The sequence below is a fragment of the Notothenia rossii genome (assembly GCF_949606895.1).
Source record: "Notothenia rossii genome assembly, chromosome: 7".
NCBI classification, from domain to species: Eukaryota; Metazoa; Chordata; class Actinopteri; order Perciformes; family Nototheniidae; genus Notothenia; species Notothenia rossii.
The window spans coordinates 20,318,125-20,339,270 of NC_136905.1; the positions used below are offsets into that span (position 1 = coordinate 20,318,125).

General features: G+C 41.0%; 3 protein-coding genes across 3 annotated transcripts in view; all 3 read right to left on the bottom strand.

Annotated features, from left to right (window-relative positions):
• Window positions 1-61: 61 nt before the first annotated feature.
• On the bottom strand, window positions 62-10,529 carry colq (collagen-like tail subunit (single strand of homotrimer) of asymmetric acetylcholinesterase). The gene is made up of 17 exons (XM_079640562.1): window positions 9,431-10,529; window positions 8,780-8,889; window positions 8,396-8,497; window positions 7,542-7,586; window positions 7,362-7,388; window positions 6,474-6,545; window positions 6,198-6,260; window positions 6,078-6,104; window positions 5,803-5,847; window positions 5,667-5,702; window positions 5,479-5,559; window positions 4,839-4,935; window positions 4,128-4,258; window positions 3,690-3,809; window positions 3,446-3,587; window positions 3,245-3,347; window positions 62-1,876 (listed from the first exon to the last, which is right to left on the bottom strand). The coding sequence occupies exons 1-17, from the start codon at window positions 9,525-9,527 to the stop codon at window positions 1,807-1,809; spliced, it is 1,368 nt and encodes a 455-aa protein (XP_079496688.1). The 5' UTR covers window positions 9,528-10,529; the 3' UTR covers window positions 62-1,806.
• A 332-nt stretch (window positions 10,530-10,861) lies between these two features.
• Window positions 10,862-16,333, bottom strand: hacl1 (2-hydroxyacyl-CoA lyase 1). The gene is made up of 17 exons (XM_079640543.1): window positions 16,064-16,333; window positions 15,703-15,807; window positions 15,573-15,613; window positions 15,406-15,486; window positions 15,243-15,315; window positions 15,085-15,162; window positions 14,873-14,967; window positions 14,684-14,796; window positions 14,435-14,570; window positions 14,113-14,218; window positions 13,801-13,884; window positions 13,548-13,649; window positions 13,283-13,437; window positions 12,825-12,983; window positions 12,624-12,731; window positions 12,325-12,511; window positions 10,862-11,108 (listed from the first exon to the last, which is right to left on the bottom strand). Exons 1-17 carry the CDS (start codon window positions 16,112-16,114, stop codon window positions 11,076-11,078), a joined length of 1,707 nt encoding a protein of 568 aa, XP_079496669.1. The 5' UTR covers window positions 16,115-16,333; the 3' UTR covers window positions 10,862-11,075.
• Window positions 16,334-17,060: 727 nt separating this feature from the next.
• The window catches only part of ankrd28b (ankyrin repeat domain 28b), a 16,190-nt gene continuing 12,104 nt past the window's right edge, over window positions 17,061-21,146 (bottom strand). The window contains exons 18-25 of the mRNA XM_079692746.1: window positions 20,597-20,996; window positions 20,217-20,304; window positions 20,036-20,119; window positions 19,763-19,908; window positions 19,572-19,654; window positions 19,322-19,404; window positions 19,059-19,150; window positions 17,061-18,670 (exon numbers count right to left, since the gene is read on the bottom strand). Of these exons, the coding sequence (XP_079548872.1) occupies window positions 18,387-18,670; window positions 19,059-19,150; window positions 19,322-19,404; window positions 19,572-19,654; window positions 19,763-19,908; window positions 20,036-20,119; window positions 20,217-20,304; window positions 20,597-20,996 (1,260 nt within the window). The 3' untranslated portion in view covers window positions 17,061-18,386. The remainder of the gene's footprint in view (window positions 18,671-19,058; window positions 19,151-19,321; window positions 19,405-19,571; window positions 19,655-19,762; window positions 19,909-20,035; window positions 20,120-20,216; window positions 20,305-20,596; window positions 20,997-21,146) is intronic.

The window sequence follows — 21,146 nt, forward strand, 5'->3', positions numbered from 1 at the left end:
CTAACAACACAGGAAGCAAAGCCACTAGCAAAACCTGATTAAAGTAGAAAAATGCAGCAGGTTTGAATTATTTATTCAGGTTTTATTTTTATTTTTAATTATCTACATCTACTGTATAAATCATACCAGAGAAATGAAACAAAAAATAATTTCCCTCATCCCAGTCACAGCGCATACATTATTTGATAAAGCCGAACAGTACGTTACCACATGCATGTTATGTTTCAGCATCGTTGTGCATACACAGTACAGGATACAGCACAGACAGACAGGCCACAGACAGGACATTCAACATAGTTTCCAAAAGGTATTTCATCTTTGTGCAAGGCACAGTTCATCATTTTCATACAAGGTGTGTCGTACAACTAGCTACACTCTGTGCAGAGCAAGACTGAGATTTCTTAAGACACCTAAATGCACTGTCAATTGCAATGATTTACAAAACAGTGGAAGCGTTTCACACAAATAAGCACAGAATCACAAGCATGCAGAGACAATACAGTAACAGTCTTTATCTTTCCATTTTTTTGTACAGAATAATCACTTTATAACACCTACACGTACAGTATCAATATGGCTGAGAACAAGTCTCCCTTGGCACTGCGACTATACACTAGTTTATGGAAAAGTCAGCTTATATCGGTCATTTTCACCTTTGGTGCCAAACACACAGCAGACTACATCTACACTGTTAAGTTTACTGTTGAGTTTCTTTGTATATACTGTAAGACAGAAAAGACTGGATAAAGAGGTATTAGAGTAAATACAATAATGACCATAGGACAGGCTGGAATTGTAATTCTTCCCCCTTTTAGCAGCTACAGAGTATCACAGCCTTTCCTGTTTAGTGAGAGAATTAAGAACATTAACAGTTTCAAGCCTTCAGATACAGTAGTATTTCTCACTAAAGCACAGAGAAGAACCTTGAGTTATCTGTGTGCTTAAGCGTACAGTCACTGCCATTTAATTTACAAAAGGAGTAGTGGAGGGTGCCTGTGAAAGGTGCTGTTTGGAGCTACATTACCTGTTGGTTCCTGAGAAGTTTTTTCGGGGAGATTTGTGAAACCTTGTCGAAACTGAAAGTCCCTGTCAATCACAGTTCCACCACAAGCTAATGATTCGACTCATTGAAATATCCCAAGTGCATAATTCATGCACCTCTATCTCCATCCTTAACCATACTTTTGATCTAACTATTTGCATGGTTTAACCTTTTATAACTGAAATTGTTGATGCCTACACAGTACTGGCCTAGTCGTGGCAATAATAAGTATATTGATTGTTAACATGCTTGGATAGTGACAGCTGCTGTCACAGTAATCCCCGCCTCATGCAAATGCTGTGCGCTGCCATTGGCGCTGCAGTAGAATACCTGAGGCCACTGTTTCTCATCAGTAACTGGGTCAATAGAAATATGCCTCTGGCCCGGCTACTGCTCCTCTGCAACATCTCCCACTTAATTAAGTCTCGGCATGGCTGTTGCACAACTGTTGCCCCCAGAGGCTGATTCATGGAGAGGAGGCCAGCCTTAAGTCCTGCTTGTTAAGACTGAGTGCAGTTGTCCTGTGCATTTCCTAAGTGTGGGTGAAGGTTTTTCGTCTCCACTCGCCGAATACAACTCCGAGGAGCTACGTGGCATCTCAGCAGCAATACAGAGAAGTTATGTATAATATATATATTCAGATTCATAGGCTGCCGCTACCCTCAGAGTCTTTTTGCTTGGAGTATTATTGTTCTTTTTTTTTTTTGCATGAAAATATTTCAAAGAGCACACAGAGGATCTCGCTGCACTGTCCAGCTTCCTCATCATGTGAAGTACTTGCAGTTTGTAGAGTCGATAACACAGTAGGGTGAGCACTTGAGTTGACCATATGACCTGCAAATAACATGAGAAACATCACTTTTTGTTAAACATGGCAACATAACATTTCTCACAGTTGTATAGAGCCGGTTAATATGTTGATGTTATATAATAATAATAATAATAATAATAATAATAATTCATTTATTTTATATAGGCGCCTTTCAAGGCTCTCAAGGTTGCCGTACAAACACATAAAAAACAAGATACAACTTACATAACACCAGCATAAGAAACATAAACAAGACAATGCAGTAAATCAATCAAATAAATAAAACGGAGGATGTGTGATGGATAATGATCAGGGTGGATATGCAAGTGTGAAGAGATGTGTTTTGAGACGTGATTTGAAAATGGGGAGAGAGTCAGTGTTGCGGATGTCAGGTGGGAGAAAGTTCCAGAGGCGGGGTGCAGAGCGGCTGAAGGCTCTAGACCCCATGGTGGTTAAACGGAAGGGGGGTGCAGTGAGGTGGAGGGAAGCAGAAGACCTGAGAGTGCGGATGGGTGTGTTGATGTGCAGGAGGTCGAATGAGAAATCATTATATTGGATTATTATGTTCTTAGATTTGGAATAGTGTTGTCCTTGCCTGGTTTTAAAGGATGCATTAAAGTAAAATAATATAATTTCTGAACTTTACAGATACTATACACTAGCTGTTTTTTTTATTTGCTTTTACCCACTTACTGAAGACTATTAAACACCTGGGGCCTCATTTATAAAGCCTTGCGTAGGATTCACGTGGGAAGGTTGCTTACGTAGGACAAAGCAAATAAATACGCACAGACATTTTCCGATGTATAAAACACTGCGTACCGGCCGGTTTCCCTTTATAAATCACAATCAACTCGAAATGCGGCACAGCTATTGCGTGCTTGACGTAACGCCCATTGCCTATAAATAGTTAAAGAAACGCTCCGTATTAATATTCATTTTGACTGAATGCATGAAGAAGATCGCAGGAAATTACGGCAGAACAGCTAAAAAAGACATCTCACACCGTGTCAGATGTTGGTTCTTTTGGGAAGGTGGAGACAAATCACATTGTTTGGTGGATGCAGTTTGAACCAGAGTAACAGCATGGAGGTCAGATCGTCACCAAAATAAATAAATAAGTGGTCCGAAAAAAGTTAATGACAAAATACACATAACCTTCCTCAGGCAGTGGGTTTGTACCGGGGACAGGAGACACCCCCTTGATGAGAAACTGTAAGAAAGTATCGGGGGACCCCTGCGGAGTGGAGTCATGTTTATTTTTTTATTTGATGGGTTGTGTTCCAGCTGTCAATCAGCTGTGCGCAGCGTCTCCACTGCAGCCCCCCCCCCCCAATATGTGATATTTGAATCTGATAATCAAGTTGTGTTGAGTTGTATACTGTGCTTACCCTGGAAGATATGAATTACATGTCTGGTATCCAAAGTCCTTTCCATCACACTCCTCAGCCCCCTCATAGCGGTATCCGTCTCCGCAGTAGGCGTGTTTACACTCTGTGGTAAGGGGAGACAGCAGAGGTGGAGGGGTCATGTTATATGCGTTCAGCAAAGTTGAACTAAGGAGCTATTATAGACCACCGAACATGACTTACTGACGCAGCCGTCCGTGACTACTCTGTTGCTGTCATCACACTGCTCCCCGGTGGAAATCTGCACAATCCCGTCACCGCAGTAACCCTCATCATCAGGTGCGTTTTCCATTGACTGGAACGGCGTCATTGGGAATGGGAAAGTCTAAAAAGAGTTTAAAACATTGAAAAAAAAAAGAAAACTGCTTTTAAAGTAATTATTTGCAAACAATATGAAACAAACTCATTTTGCTGAATGCAATGATACCTGGATCGGCAGCCAGCCATCAATGTCTCTGAAATAGAGAGATCTCTGGTCTTTGCGGAATGCCAGAGCATTATCTGTGTGAAGGCGCTCCAGTTCCTCCTCATTGCTTACAACAAATATCTGAGTGAAGAAATTGATATGAGATATGGAGCGTCAACATTTAATATCTAATATGGCAGTATTCATCTCAGAGCAACATCCATGTCCCTCACAGGCATAATTTTATCTCTATTTTTTTTTAATCATTAATACATGTACGCAAAATGTATTAAAAATTAACAATACTTGTTTTGTTTTTTAAACTCCTAGGTTAAAATAACATGTAGTTACAGTAATCAGAGGTTTTACATACATACAGTATATTCGTTTTTTGGATTTGATTTGTCAATATCAAAAGTAAATTACAAAAAAACTAAATATAGCATATTAAATACTCACCGCAGGTACTTTAAGATAGTTTCCTCTGGAAGGATAATCCTCAATTGGAGAATTACTGAGAGAGCCGCAGCTACACTTTCCAGGAGACCCCGGTGGACCACGAGCCCCCTTTGTTCCAACCATGTACAGTCCTAAACATACACATAAATATAGAGAGATATTGTATTAAAAGACAAAAAGCTTAACATGTAACTGAAGTGAGTAGCTGTGTTAAAGTGTAGAGTAACTTGTAGAAATAGCATATGTCATGAAATGTAGTATCCTGAATTAATCTATTAAGAAGTAAAAGCAATCAACTTCACTCTGAAATGTGATCAAGATAACAAATGAAATGTTAAATGTATTTATCTGGTGACATTAATTATGTAAACAGCAAAAAGGCTTGTCATCTGTGAATCCATTTTAGCCCCATGATGTCATGAACACAGCCTCTTGTTTCACCTTGGGAGATAGCGTTTCTCTGGTGCTAAATCTGACCACCGGTGTTACACTGGTCCAAAGCTGACACAGGCTTTGCTGCCTCTCACACTGCTAGCACAGCTTTTCCCTACTCAGCGAAAGTGTAGGGCCACACACACCAATCACTTCAAAGTGGACGCAGGAAAATTAATGTCTCTGACTGAACTGAACAATGTTTATTATTATGTTATAATTTAAAAGTAGTCAAGAGTTTTAAATCTGTTAGAAAATGAAAAGGGTCAAAGTTCTCACCTGTGGCAGGGGAACCCGGAGGACCAGGGTGGCCTGGAGTCCCCTGAGGGCCTGCAGGTCCCATAGGACCAACACCACCCGTGTCTCCTTTCCCTCCCTGCAACAACATCAACAAATACACAGTATGGTTCAATCGAAAAGGTAAAAACTAAAACTAAATCCTGACTGCGTACAAATAAAAAATGACATTTAAAGAGAAATCCTTAATAATAATAATAATAATAATAATAATAATAATAATAATAATAATAATAAAGTGTATTTAGTATAGCACCTTTCACATAAATAGATTTCACAAAGTGCTTTACAAGAAAGAACAAAAGTTAAAATAAAGACCACAGAAACATGAATACAATAACAACATGAGGCAGAAATGTAAGGCCAACATAAAAACAAAAAACAGACCACGTGGAGTCCTGAAAGGAACAAACATAAGAACAGAACACATCACACATCTCAAGTAGAAACAAAAGCCAATGTAAAAAGATAGGTGTTCAGTAGTTTTTGAAAAGCTTCTACAGAGACTGCAGAGCGGATGTCAATAGGGAGAGACACACCTCTTGATAATTACAGGCAAATGTATAACTGTATTTAGTGCTGTTTTGAAATAAAGCAAAGAGAATGTACACTAACTCCTCACCTGCTTGCCTCGCTTCCCTGGTCGGCCAGTCGGTCCTCTGTTTCCTGAGATCCCAGGTTCTCCTTTCGGACCCATTTCTCCCTGCAAAAACAATCATATCAACTCAACATTCAACATGACCACATTTAAAAAGTTGTAATACTGTGGAACAAATGTAAAGCTCTTTCTTGTTTGAATTTATTTCTTACTTTTTGTCCAAGCATTCCTGGGAAACCCATCACACCCTGTGGACGAAGAACAGTAGAGGATAATATAGCATTCAGCAGATAAGGCACAATATGGCTGCTATGGTAACAACACCTGCTGCTGATCAACTCTGCCCACCTTGTCGCCTTTTCCTCCACTCTCACCACGATCTCCTCGAGAGCCCTGATGGAGCACATTGTGTTATGTTGGATATGAAGAGTTCATTTCAAAAATCAGATTTAAGCAAAAAAGACAAATGAAACATCCAACACTGGTTGAATTGATTTTCCTTTATTAGTTACACAAAAAAAGCATGATTTAGGAATACAAATATATACAAAGATATCAGTAATTGCAAATGAATATCCAATTAAATTTGATGTTAAATAATAATAAAGGAAGGAATGACATACCTTTTCTCCTTTATATCCAGGTAACCCCTTAAATTAAAGACACAAAATATGTAAGATTAAATAAAGCAGTGGGAAAGTGAGATCACCCTACATCACTGCAGTTCATAATGTTTCTCATACCCTTGGCCCAATCGGTCCTCTGGCTCCAGGTAATCCCATAAGCCCTGAGTCTCCTTTCTCCCCCTGACAAACAGTAGAGAACATTAGGAATAAGACACATGTGGATAGGCTTCATTTATTTGGATGCATGTCCCAAAGTAGAAGTAATTGTTTTACTGTTTCAATCAAGCATTCATATAGAAAAACTATCACTCACCTACTCCACCTTGTGTTGGCCCTTACTGGTCTCATGTCACTTAATATATGATTCTACATTATGAGATCTGACTTACTCACTTTGGGCCCACTTGGTCCAGGCCATCCAGCTGGTCCCAGTCTCCCAGGAAGTCCAGGGGCACCCGTCCGACCCTATCCGGAGACATCCATTTCAACACATGATCTCCGATATAAAAAACACATTATAAACCAAACACTGCGCCAGCTGAAGAGGCAATTATGTGGTTATAAAATCAGGGCTCCTTATGCCTTTTAGTTTTGCAGATTAAAAAAAGAAAAGCAATGTAAGTGGAGGATTTGCTGCATAAGCTGACAGCCTGCCTGGTACAGTATTTATCAAACGCTGCTGCACATGTAGGGGGAGAATGACTCTAACGAGCCCTGTCACTTTGCTCTCTTTAATTAAATGATGGGCTGTATATAGAACAGGAGCCCGTGCTTGTGGGAAGTAAAATGATTTATGACCTGGCTGAAGCACTAAGCTAAATTGCACTGCAGTGCTGCAAAGCTGCTCAGTCAGGCCACCCGCCAGGGAGGCTCTCCCACTGGGACGCTTTCGATGCTCGCCCACAGTGGCCGATCGTTTAAGGAGGTCACTTTGCAATCAAGCTGTGTGGGCTTGTTTCTGCTCTCCTAATGGAGAGGGAGGAACATCTGACAGAGAGGTATGATGCTGGGTGTCTTAAAGGAGTAAAGTGGGGAGATATGCTGCTTCTCAGTGAGAGGAGACCATCCCTCTGTCTTTATAACAGCCTGTCTCCTTCGCATCATGTCAGTGTTTCTGTGCTGTCTCTTGTCAAGGTTGTTCTTGCACACAATTCCTTGATGTACACAACAGGCCCTGGCAGCCCTCTGAGTTACAGCTCGCGAGGAGGCGGAGGCTCTGTATCTCATACTTGAGTAAATCCACTTAGCGGAGAATATAGAGTGATTAATGGAGACTCTCACCTTTTGCCCAGGTCTTCCGATTTCTCCCTGACAACAGGATGCGGAGGAGGAGACAAGGACAGCATCCATTTAATTAACTTCCAGCGAGCATTTTTCAGTCATGTGCAACAGGTCGATAAACTTGACTTTACAAAATAATAAATAGATTTAAAATGTATATCTATTATGTTAACTGCTTACCTTCTCTCCCTTGCCCCCTTCTATTCCAGGTAAACCAGGTGGACCCTGATGAACAGAACAAAAACAATCAAAAGATTGCATATGCTCATAAATCTCAGAGATATCCATCTAAATGAGTTTTGTTCCACCACAAAGTCATGTTTGCTTCTGGGAGGACACAGCGGCAGTTCCAATTAGCTAAAGGCTGAGTGGCCACTATTGATTTAAAAAGTGCCTTGAGGGTCTCTTTTGATAAACGGGAACGCTGCTGCAGTCCAGTGGGTGCTGTAACAGGCTGAGATGGGCAAAGCGCTACCAATCATTTGGTCAATCTGCTTCTCGCTTACAATTTGCTGGTTTAACAGAGGATGAGGTTGGATTTGCATGCCCCTATTAAACCAAAACGTCTTTCAATCTTTCACCACCAAAGTACACAAACACATGGGCACATGCTTGTGTTGGTAATCCCTGGAATTTACGCGACCCAGTATGCCTTTCCAGGCCGACAGCTCTTCGGATAGTTTCTGAGAATGATGTGTGGGCCACTGGCAGCCAGTGGAAAAAGGCTATTTGTGTCTGAGCTAAATGTAGAGCGTTAATGGGTCGCTGTGTTGCACTGGCCAGAGAAATCCCCATCTCCTGCTTTGCAGGAACTCTCAAGTTGAAGAGGATATTGGGCTAATATGTTGTTGGAGGACTAATTCTCAACACCTTGAAACCCCAGAGACAGTCTGTGATTCAGTCATACTGACAGCCAACAGTAAGTCCAGTTGTGGGAGGTGTGTTGGAATGGTGTAATGATGGTGATGCCAGATCTAAAAAACATGATTAATTCTGTGATGAAACATGATGCGTGGGAAGAGTCTAGATCCTACCTGAGGTCCAGAGGGGCCAGCGGGCCCTGTGAATCCCTGTACGCAGGAAGAACCTTTATGACCATTGCCTGGCTTTGACTCACGACCATCAATCTCTTCATTCTGTAGAAGAAGAAAAAAAGGTATTTCTTTTACAGCTTTCTAAGTATTGTTTAGATTGTTTAATATGTTTGATGTTTATAAAGCTTGTCAAATAAATTAATGTCTGGACTTCATAACAATGCACATTAATTGTCTTTTTTAGCCATGTCTTCCTGCAGATGAGTGTTGAAATGATGTTATCCGGGGTCAAGACAAATTAAGTGTGGGACGGTTTGGAAATCATCCAAGGGCATATCAACAGTAAGATATACCACGATTGAAAGTCACATGACTTTGACTCACATGACCGTTGCGGCGCCAAAGAGCAGGGGGTGGAGGAAATAGTGGGGGTGGAGGCGGACTCAGTAAACAGCATGGGCTGAATCTCCCCTGCTGCTCCTCGGACCTGAGAGCTGGACAAGGTGTGCATGCAGTCAGTGATGACAGGGGTCAGAATTAGAAGGAGACAGTCAGAAGAGGTCATGTTTATCAAAATAAGAAGAGCAATGCTTAACTAAAGACACATGGACATGCACTGGCAACTGAGGTACATGTATTGTTACACATATACAGTACAAATGTGACAAGTCAAAGAGGGTTAAACATGCATGAGCAGCATAAGCAAGAGGGGAACAGGTGCAATATGAAATAATGACACCCATCCAGCAGAGTTCTCAGAGCGGGATACAGATATGAAGAGTCTGTGCCTCTTACTGAAGGACTGGAGCTAGTCTCGCTATTTATAGAGGCATTTACAGTCTAATACCTCATGGGCGACAAGAAAAATAAAAACAAGCGTATTTCTCAAAGACACAGAGCTCAAAATGAATCCCAAAGCTAGACATTTTGTATCCATGCTTCTACAACCAACTCTCTAAGCAACTGTTCATGCATAGTACTGTATGTACAGTACAAACACAAACGCACACAGGAGCAGGATTTTTAGATTCTTACCTGCTTGGATTGACATGAAGTTGTCCAGAAAAGAGGACTGAGCCAGGCCATAACAAAACAAAAGTGGCAGATACAGTCCAAGTGTTAGAAGAGTCATGTTGATCCAGATAGTTGTCTGACTTTATTTCTGAGCCACAGCAGCCCTTACACACTGCCTTTCTCTCTCCCTCTCTCCTCACTGTGCTCTCCCTCTGCTCCCCTCCCTCTCCGCTCGCTCTGTCTCCTTTACGCCCTCCGAAGAGGGGACGCCTTTCCTCTGCATCAGTGTACGCTAAAATTACAGAAGACAGCCGCCAGCTGCTTCGAGTGCCAATATTAGACCTTTACAACTGCAGGGGGTGCCTTTTGTTGTTTCCACTGCTCTCACAGGGAGACTTACTGTATCATGACTGACACATAGGATTCTGCATGAGGTGTCATCTGTACATCCTGAGACAACAAGTGCATCAGTCGGCTGTTCTTTGTATTTATTAGTCATTAGTCATAGTTACCATTTAGTCCCAGCAGGATTGGTTTTAATGCCCAGTCTCTCCGACTAAATTAAGTGGCTGCTTTTCTAATGAGGCTCTTTGGGGGCTGAGAGACCTACAATAACAACAACTAGAAATACAAGTAACTTTCATTTACACTTAAACTATAGTGATATAAATAAATATTTTGCTTGTCGACAACTGAACACAAATGATTAAATTAAATCTGGAGGAGATTGTAAGAAATAATGCAAAGTGATAATAACTCATAGACAATCTAATAAGAAAATGATCACACTGTGGACTCTCTCAGAAATATCTAGATATTTTATAAGATTGCAACTCCTGTTTCTAAAAAGCCCCTAACCATGTTTAAAGATGTTTCTGACCATGTGTGAAACCAATGGAGGCTATAAATGTGTGCTGTATAAAAACAAATTGAATTGATTGAATTGTTTTGCAGCACTGAGCAGACCATAAAATCACTTTCTTAGCGTTTTAATGTTTTAACAATCCATATGCTAAATGTTTGACTACATAAATGGACATCTTAGAGACTCAATCTATGTTCATTGCATATTGGTATTGTGAGCCTTTCATTTCTTTAGACAATTTTCCAAATTTCTGAATGAAACTACCAATCCTAAAACGACAAAGCTCTTATCACAATTTTAGCACAATTTTAATTTAGATATTTCGTACATATGTTTTATTGTAATTATAGTATCATTTTTTATTGTATTTTTCCCTTCTATTCTAGAATTATATTTCTTCATTTTCCAAATGCTTTTATTTTTTCATTTGAACTAGTCTTACTATGTTTATGCACAAAGCTAATTCCTTGCATGCCAAAAGAATAGCAATAAAACTGATTCTGAGGTTAATAATATTTCATATTAACTATGTGAAAAGAAAATGGATAAAGATTTCAAACAAAAAAATAAAGACAAATAACATTAAGTGTATGTGTACATTTTTTTAATTAATTATTTAGTTATTTGTAATACTACTGTGTAGTAAGAATTGATTAAGAAAATATTCAGTTATTTCATGGAAACAATCACAAAAAGCTACAGCAGCTTTATAATGATCCAGTTTGAGTTTCCATAAGGAAAACGGTCACTGCTGTTCTGATAATGTTCTGGACAGAGGAGGAGGCAGATCCCTCGTTCAGTCTATAGGTTGGAGCGTGTGAGCCAAGGGAACTCCTGCAATACAAACAACACAGCATTACATTAGACCTTAGGTTACAGAGCTACTGTATATGAGGGAAAAGTCCTCCACTCTCTAAAACAACCTGAAAATGGATAACAGTCTCGAGGCAAACAATAGGCCAGCACACCTAATAAGAGGACAAGTCTTTCTCGGGGCCACAGAGAGCGCCATGTATACAGCCCTCAATACAACCTTCAAACATGTTTGCGAAGGGTTGCGTAGATACATTCAACATAAACACAGAGGGCCTTGCTTTCTAATTATGGGGACCCTGAAATAGAAAGGTCAGGTTGGTATGAGGTGGAGGGATTGTGAGAGGAATACAACAGTTCTGCAGTGCACCTGGAGTGTGTGGATTACTACTCAGTAAGGCATGTCAGCCATGCAGCTAGAAGGATGAGACCAGAGCCAAGTAAACACCAAACCGTTTGTTGCTCTGCACTCATGACCGAGATGCTGCTGCTTTTAATCTCGCCGGGCTTTGCTGCTGCGACTGTCAATGTCATCAGGGTCATTGTTCATCTCCTTTCTGTACTACTGTCTCAGGGGGAAACAGGTAAATATGAGACATCAGGTCACAATTTCCCGTGTTCTAAAATCACGTCATGTCTGGACCATAAAAGGAATCAATTATTGTGTTAAGAAATAACTTAGACCTCAATTGTTATGACCGCTGCCACGTTCATGACCCTTTAATCTTGTCTCTCTAGAAGTCTGCAAAAGGGATGTATTTGAGCAGCTTTACGTCCTGTACATGTCCAATCGACAAATGCACAGAAATCTGGGCATTTGGTTTCAGCCAGGGATATTAATGGTGAAGCTAATTGGGTGAGTATTCTGTTCAAACCGTCAAAATGTACGGTATCTGTTGGTGGTGCCATCCCTCTCTAAGAACGACTATCTTTATTAACATGCAGATTTCACCTTTGACAAATTAATTCCAAGTGTCCTTGGTTGAGGCATTGACCATTGCTTGAGAAAAGCACAACGGTGTTTTAGGCAGCAGGAAAGTGGTGTTTCAGCATCATTCACTCACAACCACAAGAGGGCATGGCATTTCAACAGGATCTATGCTTATAATTGACTGCCTGCCATTCAAAGGACTCCAACTTCAAAATAAAACTTGAGTGGATTCTTTTATTTTGACATGAACTTCTCATAGAGACTGTGATGACTCTACTGTATATATTCCTGACCGGTGGCAGTTACCTGCTGTTTCCTGTCGGAAGAGGGGTCGATGAGCACGTTGAGGAGACTTGGTTTCTCCCAGTCACTCAGGCTCTGCTGTAAAGCATTGCGCAGCTCCTCCACCGTCCTCACCAGGTACCCTCGACCTCCAAATGCTGTCATGACCTCATCATAGCGTGCCTCAGGTAGGAGGGTCACAGGAGGGGCTCTGACAAGCAACATAAGGACATGAGATCCATTTCATTACATCACAGTTGATTACATGTAGGAAACTATTACAGTGAATAGTCAATTGCTGGGACTGATGTTGTGGGACTCACATAGTGGTCAGATCTCCCATCTTTTCCATTTCTTTCCATGTCTCAGGATCCACTCCGCTGTAAATACCATTGTTATTGACCACAATGATGACCACAGGGAGACTATACCTGTAAAACAAAACAGACAATATGCAATTAAGTAACAGTGGGGTATTGAAGTGTATAGAGTATGTGGGGTAGAAAGGGAGGAAACCAACCCACCGGCACATTGTTTCTAATTCCATGCCAGAAAATCCAAAAGCGCTGTCTCCTTCCACACAGACTATCCTCTGGTTTCTGTTCTCGCTCCTCTCCACAGCCGCTGCGGCTATAGCAAAGCCAAGGCCTACTCCCATTGTTCCAAATGTACCAGCATCCAACCTGCACATCAACAGGATTAGCGTACAACCTGATCCCATATTAGGTACTTCGCTTCAACAAATACATGTTCCAGTTGGTATCAGTATTCAAACCTTAGAGTCTCTTCCCCTAAAAGCCTTTGGCACAAATCCTTGTAAAGCATAATCTTTACATGAGAAGAGCTCCGACAATATTCCACAAAGTCTTTCAGATGCCTACTGTAATATCATGTCTGTCTTCTTTTCTATCCACATTTGGGGACATATAACATAATCGACTAATGTGTGTCTTTATGTGCCGTTACAATAAAACTGCCTTGCCTGTGTCGAGGTAGGTAGTTGTTCAACATAGTGCGTCCTATGTCCATAGTGTTTGCTCCCTCACTGACAATGATACAGTCCTGTGGCAGCAGCTGGGACACATGATGAAACACTGTGTAGTAGTTCATGGGCACAGTCGACTGAAGAGCCATCGCCTGTGGATAGTGAGGGGGAAAGAATGCATGAATAATAATACATTAAAAATAGTGACAATATGAAAAACAAGGTGAGCAACATTATCATTCAAAATGGAGTCTAAATTCACCTTGGATATTTTTGCATTAGCTGCAATTTTGTCCTTCAGTGTGCCCCACCACTCTGCCTCAGAGGGATATTTCCAGCCATCTTTATGTACGCCTTCCAGAAGCTGAAAAACAAGCACACAAACAAAGAATCAAAGACATTTCCACAAACACACATACGAGCTCTAAGGATATATTTAATGCACAACAAACATAAGCACACAAAGGAGAGGGATTCATCAGAAAGAGTATGTGGGCCCGCTGAGTTGTAGTTACCTGTGTGACAATAGCGTTGATGTCTCCCAGGAGAGCAACAGCAGGCCTCACATTGTTTCCCATCTCCTCAGGACAAAGGTCAACCTGCTCAAAGAGCACTCTCTTGTTATCACAGCACAGGATTTGCAGCAACAGAGTAACACAGTGGAAGAGATATGGCTCAAGAAAACAAATGAACTGCACTGGCAGGACAATATTAAGATATTTTCACTTGCTTTTTGTTTTTACCAGTGAGGTATTTCTAGCATTAGGTAAAAGAGGCAAAACTGATTTTCCACAATTAGACAATTTAGCCATTGCTCATTTTCAAACCTGAAGGATCTTGACATCGGGGTCAAATCTAGGTGGCTGACCAAAATGCAGCATCCAATTCAGCCTGGCTCCAAGCAGAAGCACAACATCAGCCTGGAGAAGAGCTCTGAGAAAGAAAAGAGGACGAGGTGGTGCAACATTGAGTTCAAACAAAAACTGTACATTAAAAAAAAAATATATATATATACATTGGGACCCATGTGTTTATTTATAAGTGATGACATTTTCCTTTATATATAGAATGATAATAATAATATTGGCTCAAATGAATGCATTTAAACTTTTTGATGCCTGCATATTCCTATAGTTAAAGGAGGCTGACCTGGAGCGGGCAGCAGCCACACAGTTGGGGTGATCATCAGGAAGGACCCCCTTCCCCATGGGGGTGGGCAGAAATGGCAGACCGCTCATTTCCACAAACTCCCTCAGAGACGTTTCTGCTCGGCCATAGGCTGCTCCTGTTGGGCATCAACACTCATGTCATCATGACTTATCTGAAGATCAAATCTGATTCACTACTCATATAGAAAACATGGGGTTTCTAGAGGGAGAATGTTTCTTTTGAGGTAACCTTTGCCGATGATGATTAAGGGTCTTTTAGCTGCTTTCAAGACAGATACGGCTTCTGCGATTGCACTGTGGTCAGCCAAACTCACTGGTGGAGATGGACAGCAGGATACAACTCTGCACGACAAACACACATCTGTAATCAGAGAAGTGATACTATGCAGAAAAACAATCATAAAAAATGACAGCCTACCTGACTTGGCTCCTGTCCACTTTAGCATTGACCATGTCCCCAGCAATATCCACATAACAGGCACCTGGACGCCCATACATACTGGTCCGGACTGCCTATGAGCAAAGAAACAGATTTTAAAAATATATAATCCAACTTTGAGATACTTTACTTAGTCTGCGGTACTAAATAAAACAAATGTAAGACAGTGCAACATTAAGCCGGTATGTCACCTTTTCTATCACTGAAGGGATGGCTTCCAGACTGCTGGGTCTGGCAGAGAACTTGCTATAAAGGCGACATGCCTCCACCTACCAACAAATACAAAATAAAATGTTTCAATTCAATGAAGCATCGGTGGACAAACATCCACATTAAAAGTGTGCATTACCTGAGGAAATTCCTGAAAAGCTCCTGCTGTTTCCTGGTTTTGATCTGAGGAGCCTCCAATAACAACCACCGGCCTGTGCAAAGCAAACACATTAGAAAGGATAAATATCAAGCATTTTACACTGCAATCTGCATAAAATCAGTATCAGTTTGTGAGGGCATACCAGCAGTTCACGTTAGCATTGGCCATTCCACCCAGAGCATGGATGAGTCCTGGTCCAGACACCACCAGACAGGCACCTGGTCTGGAAACAAACAACCAGAGGAGACAGCAACATGTTAAGAGACATCCATCTCCTTCAATGATTCTGTTCAGTTACTATTACCTTACCTCCCAGTAAGGTATCCAGTGGCAGATGCTGCATAGCACGCCTGTTGTGTGACAGAAATTATGGTATATTAAAATATGATTGTGTTGTTGAGGATTATAAATGCAGTGTAGCAGAATAATAAGTGTTTACCGCTTGTTCGTTGCGCATTCCAATATATTTGATCCCTGCAGCCTGAGCAGCCATGGCCACTTCTATGATAGGAACACCGACTATCCCAAACATGTACTCCACTTTCTGCACGAAGAAATTAAGAAACAAAACCACACTGACATAAGACTTTTAAGAGGAAATGTGATAAGGAAAATAACTGCATTTTTATTTAAAGTTAATGCTTAGACTTGACTGCGCAACACTTGAACTTTGACACACTTTGTTCACGCTTGGTTACATTGTTAAAGTTCAGTTCAGAAACCGCTGCTCCGTAAACGGAAAGCTTACAATAAGAAGTTAGAACTTTCTAAATCAGTCATTTATTTTTTAACTGTCTTACCTGAGCCTTTAGGGACTCAGCAATAAGCTGAGCTCCTGTCACTTCGTCCATTGCTGCTCAGTTAGACACGACTTATGACTCTGTTACTTATGTAGCTGCAGAGGTGAACTGAGGCCAGAACTGTCATAAAATGTTGCAACTACCACCAACATTAACAGGCTATCTGCTTGTTTGCTTCAATCCTCTATCTGCCCGTGGAATATGCAACGCTTCCGGGTTGTAAGCCAATCACGGGAGACACTACGCGTGACATCCCACAATAACATTACACATATGTCTGGCTGAACTAGTGAAGAGAAAAACAACTGCAATGTTTTGTTTTTGCTTTTTAAAGTTACTAAATGAACTAAATCTTTGAGCGAGAGGAGGGGCGGCACTCTCGGAAGTCATTTCAAAACAAAAGCCCTCGTATGGTAAAAGACACTTGATGATAGATAAAGGTTTTGAGATGTCGTTGGAATTACAAGAGAGGCTTTAATGCCCTCCAAGAGCCTATATTGATCAAAATTGCGTTATAGAGGGTGGGTTCAGGCCTTTCCTAATTCAGTAAAGTAAGCAAGATATTCACGGTTTCGACTTGTGGGCAGGGATCGTCCACAAAGTGCAACACCGAAACGACATTGTAAAAAATATTCCCTGTTTTACAGTGCAGCTCTACCAAAGTCACTTCATATCGTTAAAATACACACATCGGTTTAGAAAAATATGCATTTGTTACATTTAGGTGAATTTCTTATGGATACTGTGCCTGGGAAAAAAGCTGTAGATAATTATTTGTCTCATAGGTCTTTCTTATTTATTTATCTCAAACTTGATGACAAACTAAAATACTAAAAGCAAAAGGTGGTATTTATAACATTATGTATCCCAGAAAAACATGGCAATGTTAGCTAAATCTGTGCTTTTCCTGCTGTGAAAACTAAACTTGTTTGTTAAACTGCTTTCAATGTGTCTTTTATTGAAAGGAATACAACACAATACTCAATGAAACTCATGCTCATTATTAAATAACTCATTTCTTTATTACTCATAAAATATACAGCAATCTCAGTACTGAAAGAATTCATTGGAGAGTTGAATTCACAGTTATAATTTCTATATACATGCTAGATTCATCCCTCTTCGAGAAAAAGCCAGGAAAAGAGGAAAAACACCTGTTCCTTTCTAAAGAAGCTAGCAAATGTATTGTACATATTTCCAGTTAAAAGGATTTTTAAACAGGAAAACAGACAGAAATGGGGAGATCTGAAACATGGTTGAATCGAGTGGTTCCTTTTTTTAAGTTAAAGCAAGCAAAACCTGTCAACAAACATTGACTAATATAAGAGCAAATTCATTCAAACAAGAAAATCAAACGCTGTCCTGTCATTGGTTTTACAGTGTTTCTTCTCACAATGCTGAGCCTCAGATACCTCAGTACAGTGATTCTTCGAAATGTTTCATTACCTACCTAGTGCGCATCACTGTACTTTCACAGCTGCCTCAACAAACTCACCTTTTCTCAGTAACTAATGAAGGCACGAAATGAACACATAAATAGGAACTGAAATTACACAAATAATTTATTCTTGAAAGACTAAACCGCAATGGACAGGTCAATATACAAAGGTATGGTTGATCAATTTAAAAAGAACCCGGTGCACATATCAAATGTTTTTAAGGTCAGTAAATCAGACTTGTTTTCTTCCTAGAGGATAAGGAGTTTAAGACATGGACATGGGTATATTACAATTTTGATCTAAAAAATATAAATGATTTTCCACGCCTGTAAGACTTACAGACTTGAAGGACAAGTGCATTCTGACGTGTGTAGTGTGCAGACCTCAACCTTCTCCATCGCATCAAGAAATCCCCAAAATGAAAACTGGCATCATCATCACCCCCCCCTCCCCCCCCAACCAATAAACCCAATATTTCACAATCTCATTTACACAGTCGAAAATGCATCCATGTCTTTTGGTCCCTGTCAGTTTAGCTCTTGGAGAAGTGCTACCATTCCTCTTCAGCATGTTATTGCCGTACAAAAGTCGCTGTCCGCCCAACAAGTACGTACAGTTTTAGCACTCAAGAAGTCAGTGTTGGTAAAGCAGCGGTCACTGAGGTCCAGTATCAGCTGAAGGACACCTGGTGCTGCATGAGGTCGGGATGAGTGTGGGCCAGCCTGCTGCACCTCCTCCCTCTCTTGCTCTCTCGTTGGGTGGGGGGCTCTTAAGGCTCCTGTGGGGGCTTTTTCTTTCTACTTCTGCCCTCCCAAGCTGGCGGTGGGTGATTTTTTTTAAGACACAGTGTGTGTGTTTATGCATTTATCGCTTCCTCCTGTCCCTCAGTATGTCTCTGAGTCCGAGTCATTGAGCTCTTCTTCTTTATAGGGGCCGTCTTGATGGCCGATGTTGTTGAAGCTGCAGTAGGAGCTGTGCTCGTCGCGCAGCGTGGGCAGACTGTCGAAGGTGATGCTCTTGGAGGGGCTGGTTGTGTAGTGGTTAATGGCACTGAAAGGGAGGGTGGGGGCCGGGGCGCAGGGGGACACAGGCATCATGGTGGCCAGGATGAGGGCTAGGCAGTCTGCCACATCTTTGTTGGGGGCACAAGCCAAGGCGGGTGTGTAACCTGCGAAACAATGACAGTGTCACATACATTATCCAACAGGAAGACACAGTTTCTCGAATTGGTGTTACATCTGTTAAATTATTTATCGGGATTTTCCGATTTAAATGACGTAAAATCATGAATTTGAACATTTCTATGAGGCTGATCTTGAAAATCAGTATAATACCTGACTCAGAATGTTTTAATTGCTTGTTATTACCCAAACTTGATAATAAAAGCAGCACCATAGACATTTGTAAGGGCTGTTTTGCTCTAGCTAAGCAATCATTTCTGATCCTGCTGTGTCTATTAGTGTTTATGTTTAGGTGCAAGTTCCTGATGTCATGTGAAAAACCAGATATGAAAGGGGATGGCATCGATAAAGAGAAAAATAAAATTGTGAATTTACCGTTTTCATCGACTGCAAGTACACTGGCTCCCTTTGCAAGAAGCTCTTGGACCACCACAGTTAAACCATTTCTTGCAGCCACGTGTAGAGGCCTAAAAAAAGAAAAAGGATTTAACATCATGTGCTGATAGGAAAGTCAATATTTTACAATTGTAATCTGCATTAATAATTTAAATGCCCACAGCAATACACCCACACCACCAGTGAAATCCAATGCTCTGATGCAGAAGAGACAAGACAAAAGCAACACAAGTGATACATACGTCTGTAAGGCGGCGTTAGTAGCATTTATGAGGTTTCGGTCTGTAATCTTCTCCAATATCAACAAGGCACTGGTTTCATGTCCCTGTAGAAAACAGTAACATCATGGTAAATATATACAAAAAAAAAAAATCGGAAAATGGTGCTGTAAATACAATTTTACAATGGTAATTCAACAATTAGGTGCAGAAACATGTAGCATATTTGCTGTTGGAGAATGTAGGAACAGTGCCACCATATGGCAATACGAACCTTACTGCAGGCGAGATGAAGTGCAGTGTTCTTCACAGCATCCTGCAGAGTGAGATCTGCTTTCGCACTGCTCACCAGCAGCTCTATAAGTGAAATATGGAAGCAAATTGAAGGTAACACAATACAGCATTGATTTTTACACCTGACAGTTGATTTCCATTCAAGGCGTTAAGGTAGAGAAGCATTCATACCGACAGCGTTGGCCTGGTCATTTTCAGCCGCCATCATGAGCGGGGTCTTCCCTACAGCATCCACACTGTTGACCTGAGAGTTGTGGCTCAGCAGCAGCTGGAGACACTCTACATGGTCAGTGAAGGCTGCTGCATGCAGTGGGGTCCTGCAACAATAACATCAGAATAAGGGTACGTTTTTTTATCAGAGCCATCCTATTTGAGATGAATTTTAAATAAAGTTACAAAAATGTTGAGTCAGTTGTACTTGTCTTTATATGAATGTGTATATACCTGTTTTTACTGTCTTTGGCATTGACAATGGCAGGGCCCAGAGTGTCTATCAGCATCTCAGCAGCCCCTTCGTTGTCATGGATTCTAAAGAAAGAGAAAAGGAGCACAATTACTTCATCCGTTGGAGGTTATGTCTTTGCATGCACCGATCAAAAAAGAAGAAGACGGCTCAAGAGCTTACACAGCGCAGTGGAGGGGGCTGAAAGAGCTGCCTTCAGCCTTGTGAAAAACCTCTTGCTCCAGCAAAACCTCCACACACGTATCGTGACCTGCACACAAGAAAACATTAACCACATCAGCCTTTATCACAAGGTGCTTACAATCAGGGCTCTGTTGAAACATTTGTCCTCATCAACATGTGTGAGAATTGAGCCTTGAGTGCATTAAGACATTGCATGAAAAACGACATGAAGACCAAACATGAAAAATGTATGCTGTCATCGTCAAGTGCTTCTTTTTACCAATTTGTTTCTTTTGAAAAAAGGCATACATTCCTAAATACATATTCATAACTGTATTGAATGTTTTCCATGGAGGATTTCAAACCCCTCATCTCTGTACCATTGTAGCAGGCCCAGTGCAGTGGGGTGTAGCCTTGGTTGTCTGTTAAGACAGGGAGTGTTTCCACTGATTGGGCAGCATGCAGCAGGCCTCCCAGTACCCCAATGTGTCCACACGCCGCTGCCAGGTGGACCGGTGTGCGCCCTTTACAGTCTCGCACCAGGAAACTGGCGTTGTGCTGAAGCAAGGCCTCCACACTTTCTTCATGGCCGGTCACCGCCTGTGGACAGAGAACAGTACGCCTTAGTGGGGTTACCGTTGACTCTTCATATCCTGTATGGTACTGCATTTCACATAGTTTGTTAGACGCTTTTATCCAAAGCGACTTACATAAGAGAGCTGACAACATGTTTAAATTTAATTTCTTGCAAAGACAAAAAGGCAGGCACAGTTTCAAACATATAAACAATCATAGTGAGAAAGAATGCCAAGTAGAAAAACACAAAAAAACTTCACCAAACTTAAAGGTCTCCTATTATACTATTTTTAGGCATATATTATAGGTCTCAGATATTTACAAATATATTAAAAACCTGTCTATGAAGTGTCT

Excerpts from the sequence above, each read along its gene's own strand:
- hacl1 (XM_079640543.1), bottom strand. The coding sequence starts at position 16,114 with ATGGACGAAGTGACAGGAGCTCAGCTTATTGCTGAGTCCCTAAAGGCT. Across the intron at positions 14,219-14,434 it reads GTGGCTGCTGCCCGCTCCAG|AGCTCTTCTCCAGGCTGATG; the intron begins GTCAGCCTCCTT and ends TTTCTTTCTCAG. Across the intron at positions 12,984-13,282 it reads AACTACCTACCTCGACACAG|GTTGGATGCTGGTACATTTG; the intron begins GCAAGGCAGTTT and ends GTTGATGTGCAG.
- colq (XM_079640562.1), bottom strand. The coding sequence starts at position 9,527 with ATGACTCTTCTAACACTTGGACTGTATCTGCCACTTTTGTTTTGTTAT. Across the intron at positions 7,587-8,395 it reads CTGGCCCCTCTGGACCTCAG|GGTCCACCTGGTTTACCTGG; the intron begins GTAGGATCTAGA and ends TCTGTTCATCAG. Across the intron at positions 3,810-4,127 it reads ACTATCTTAAAGTACCTGCG|ATATTTGTTGTAAGCAATGA; the intron begins GTGAGTATTTAA and ends TTCTTCACTCAG.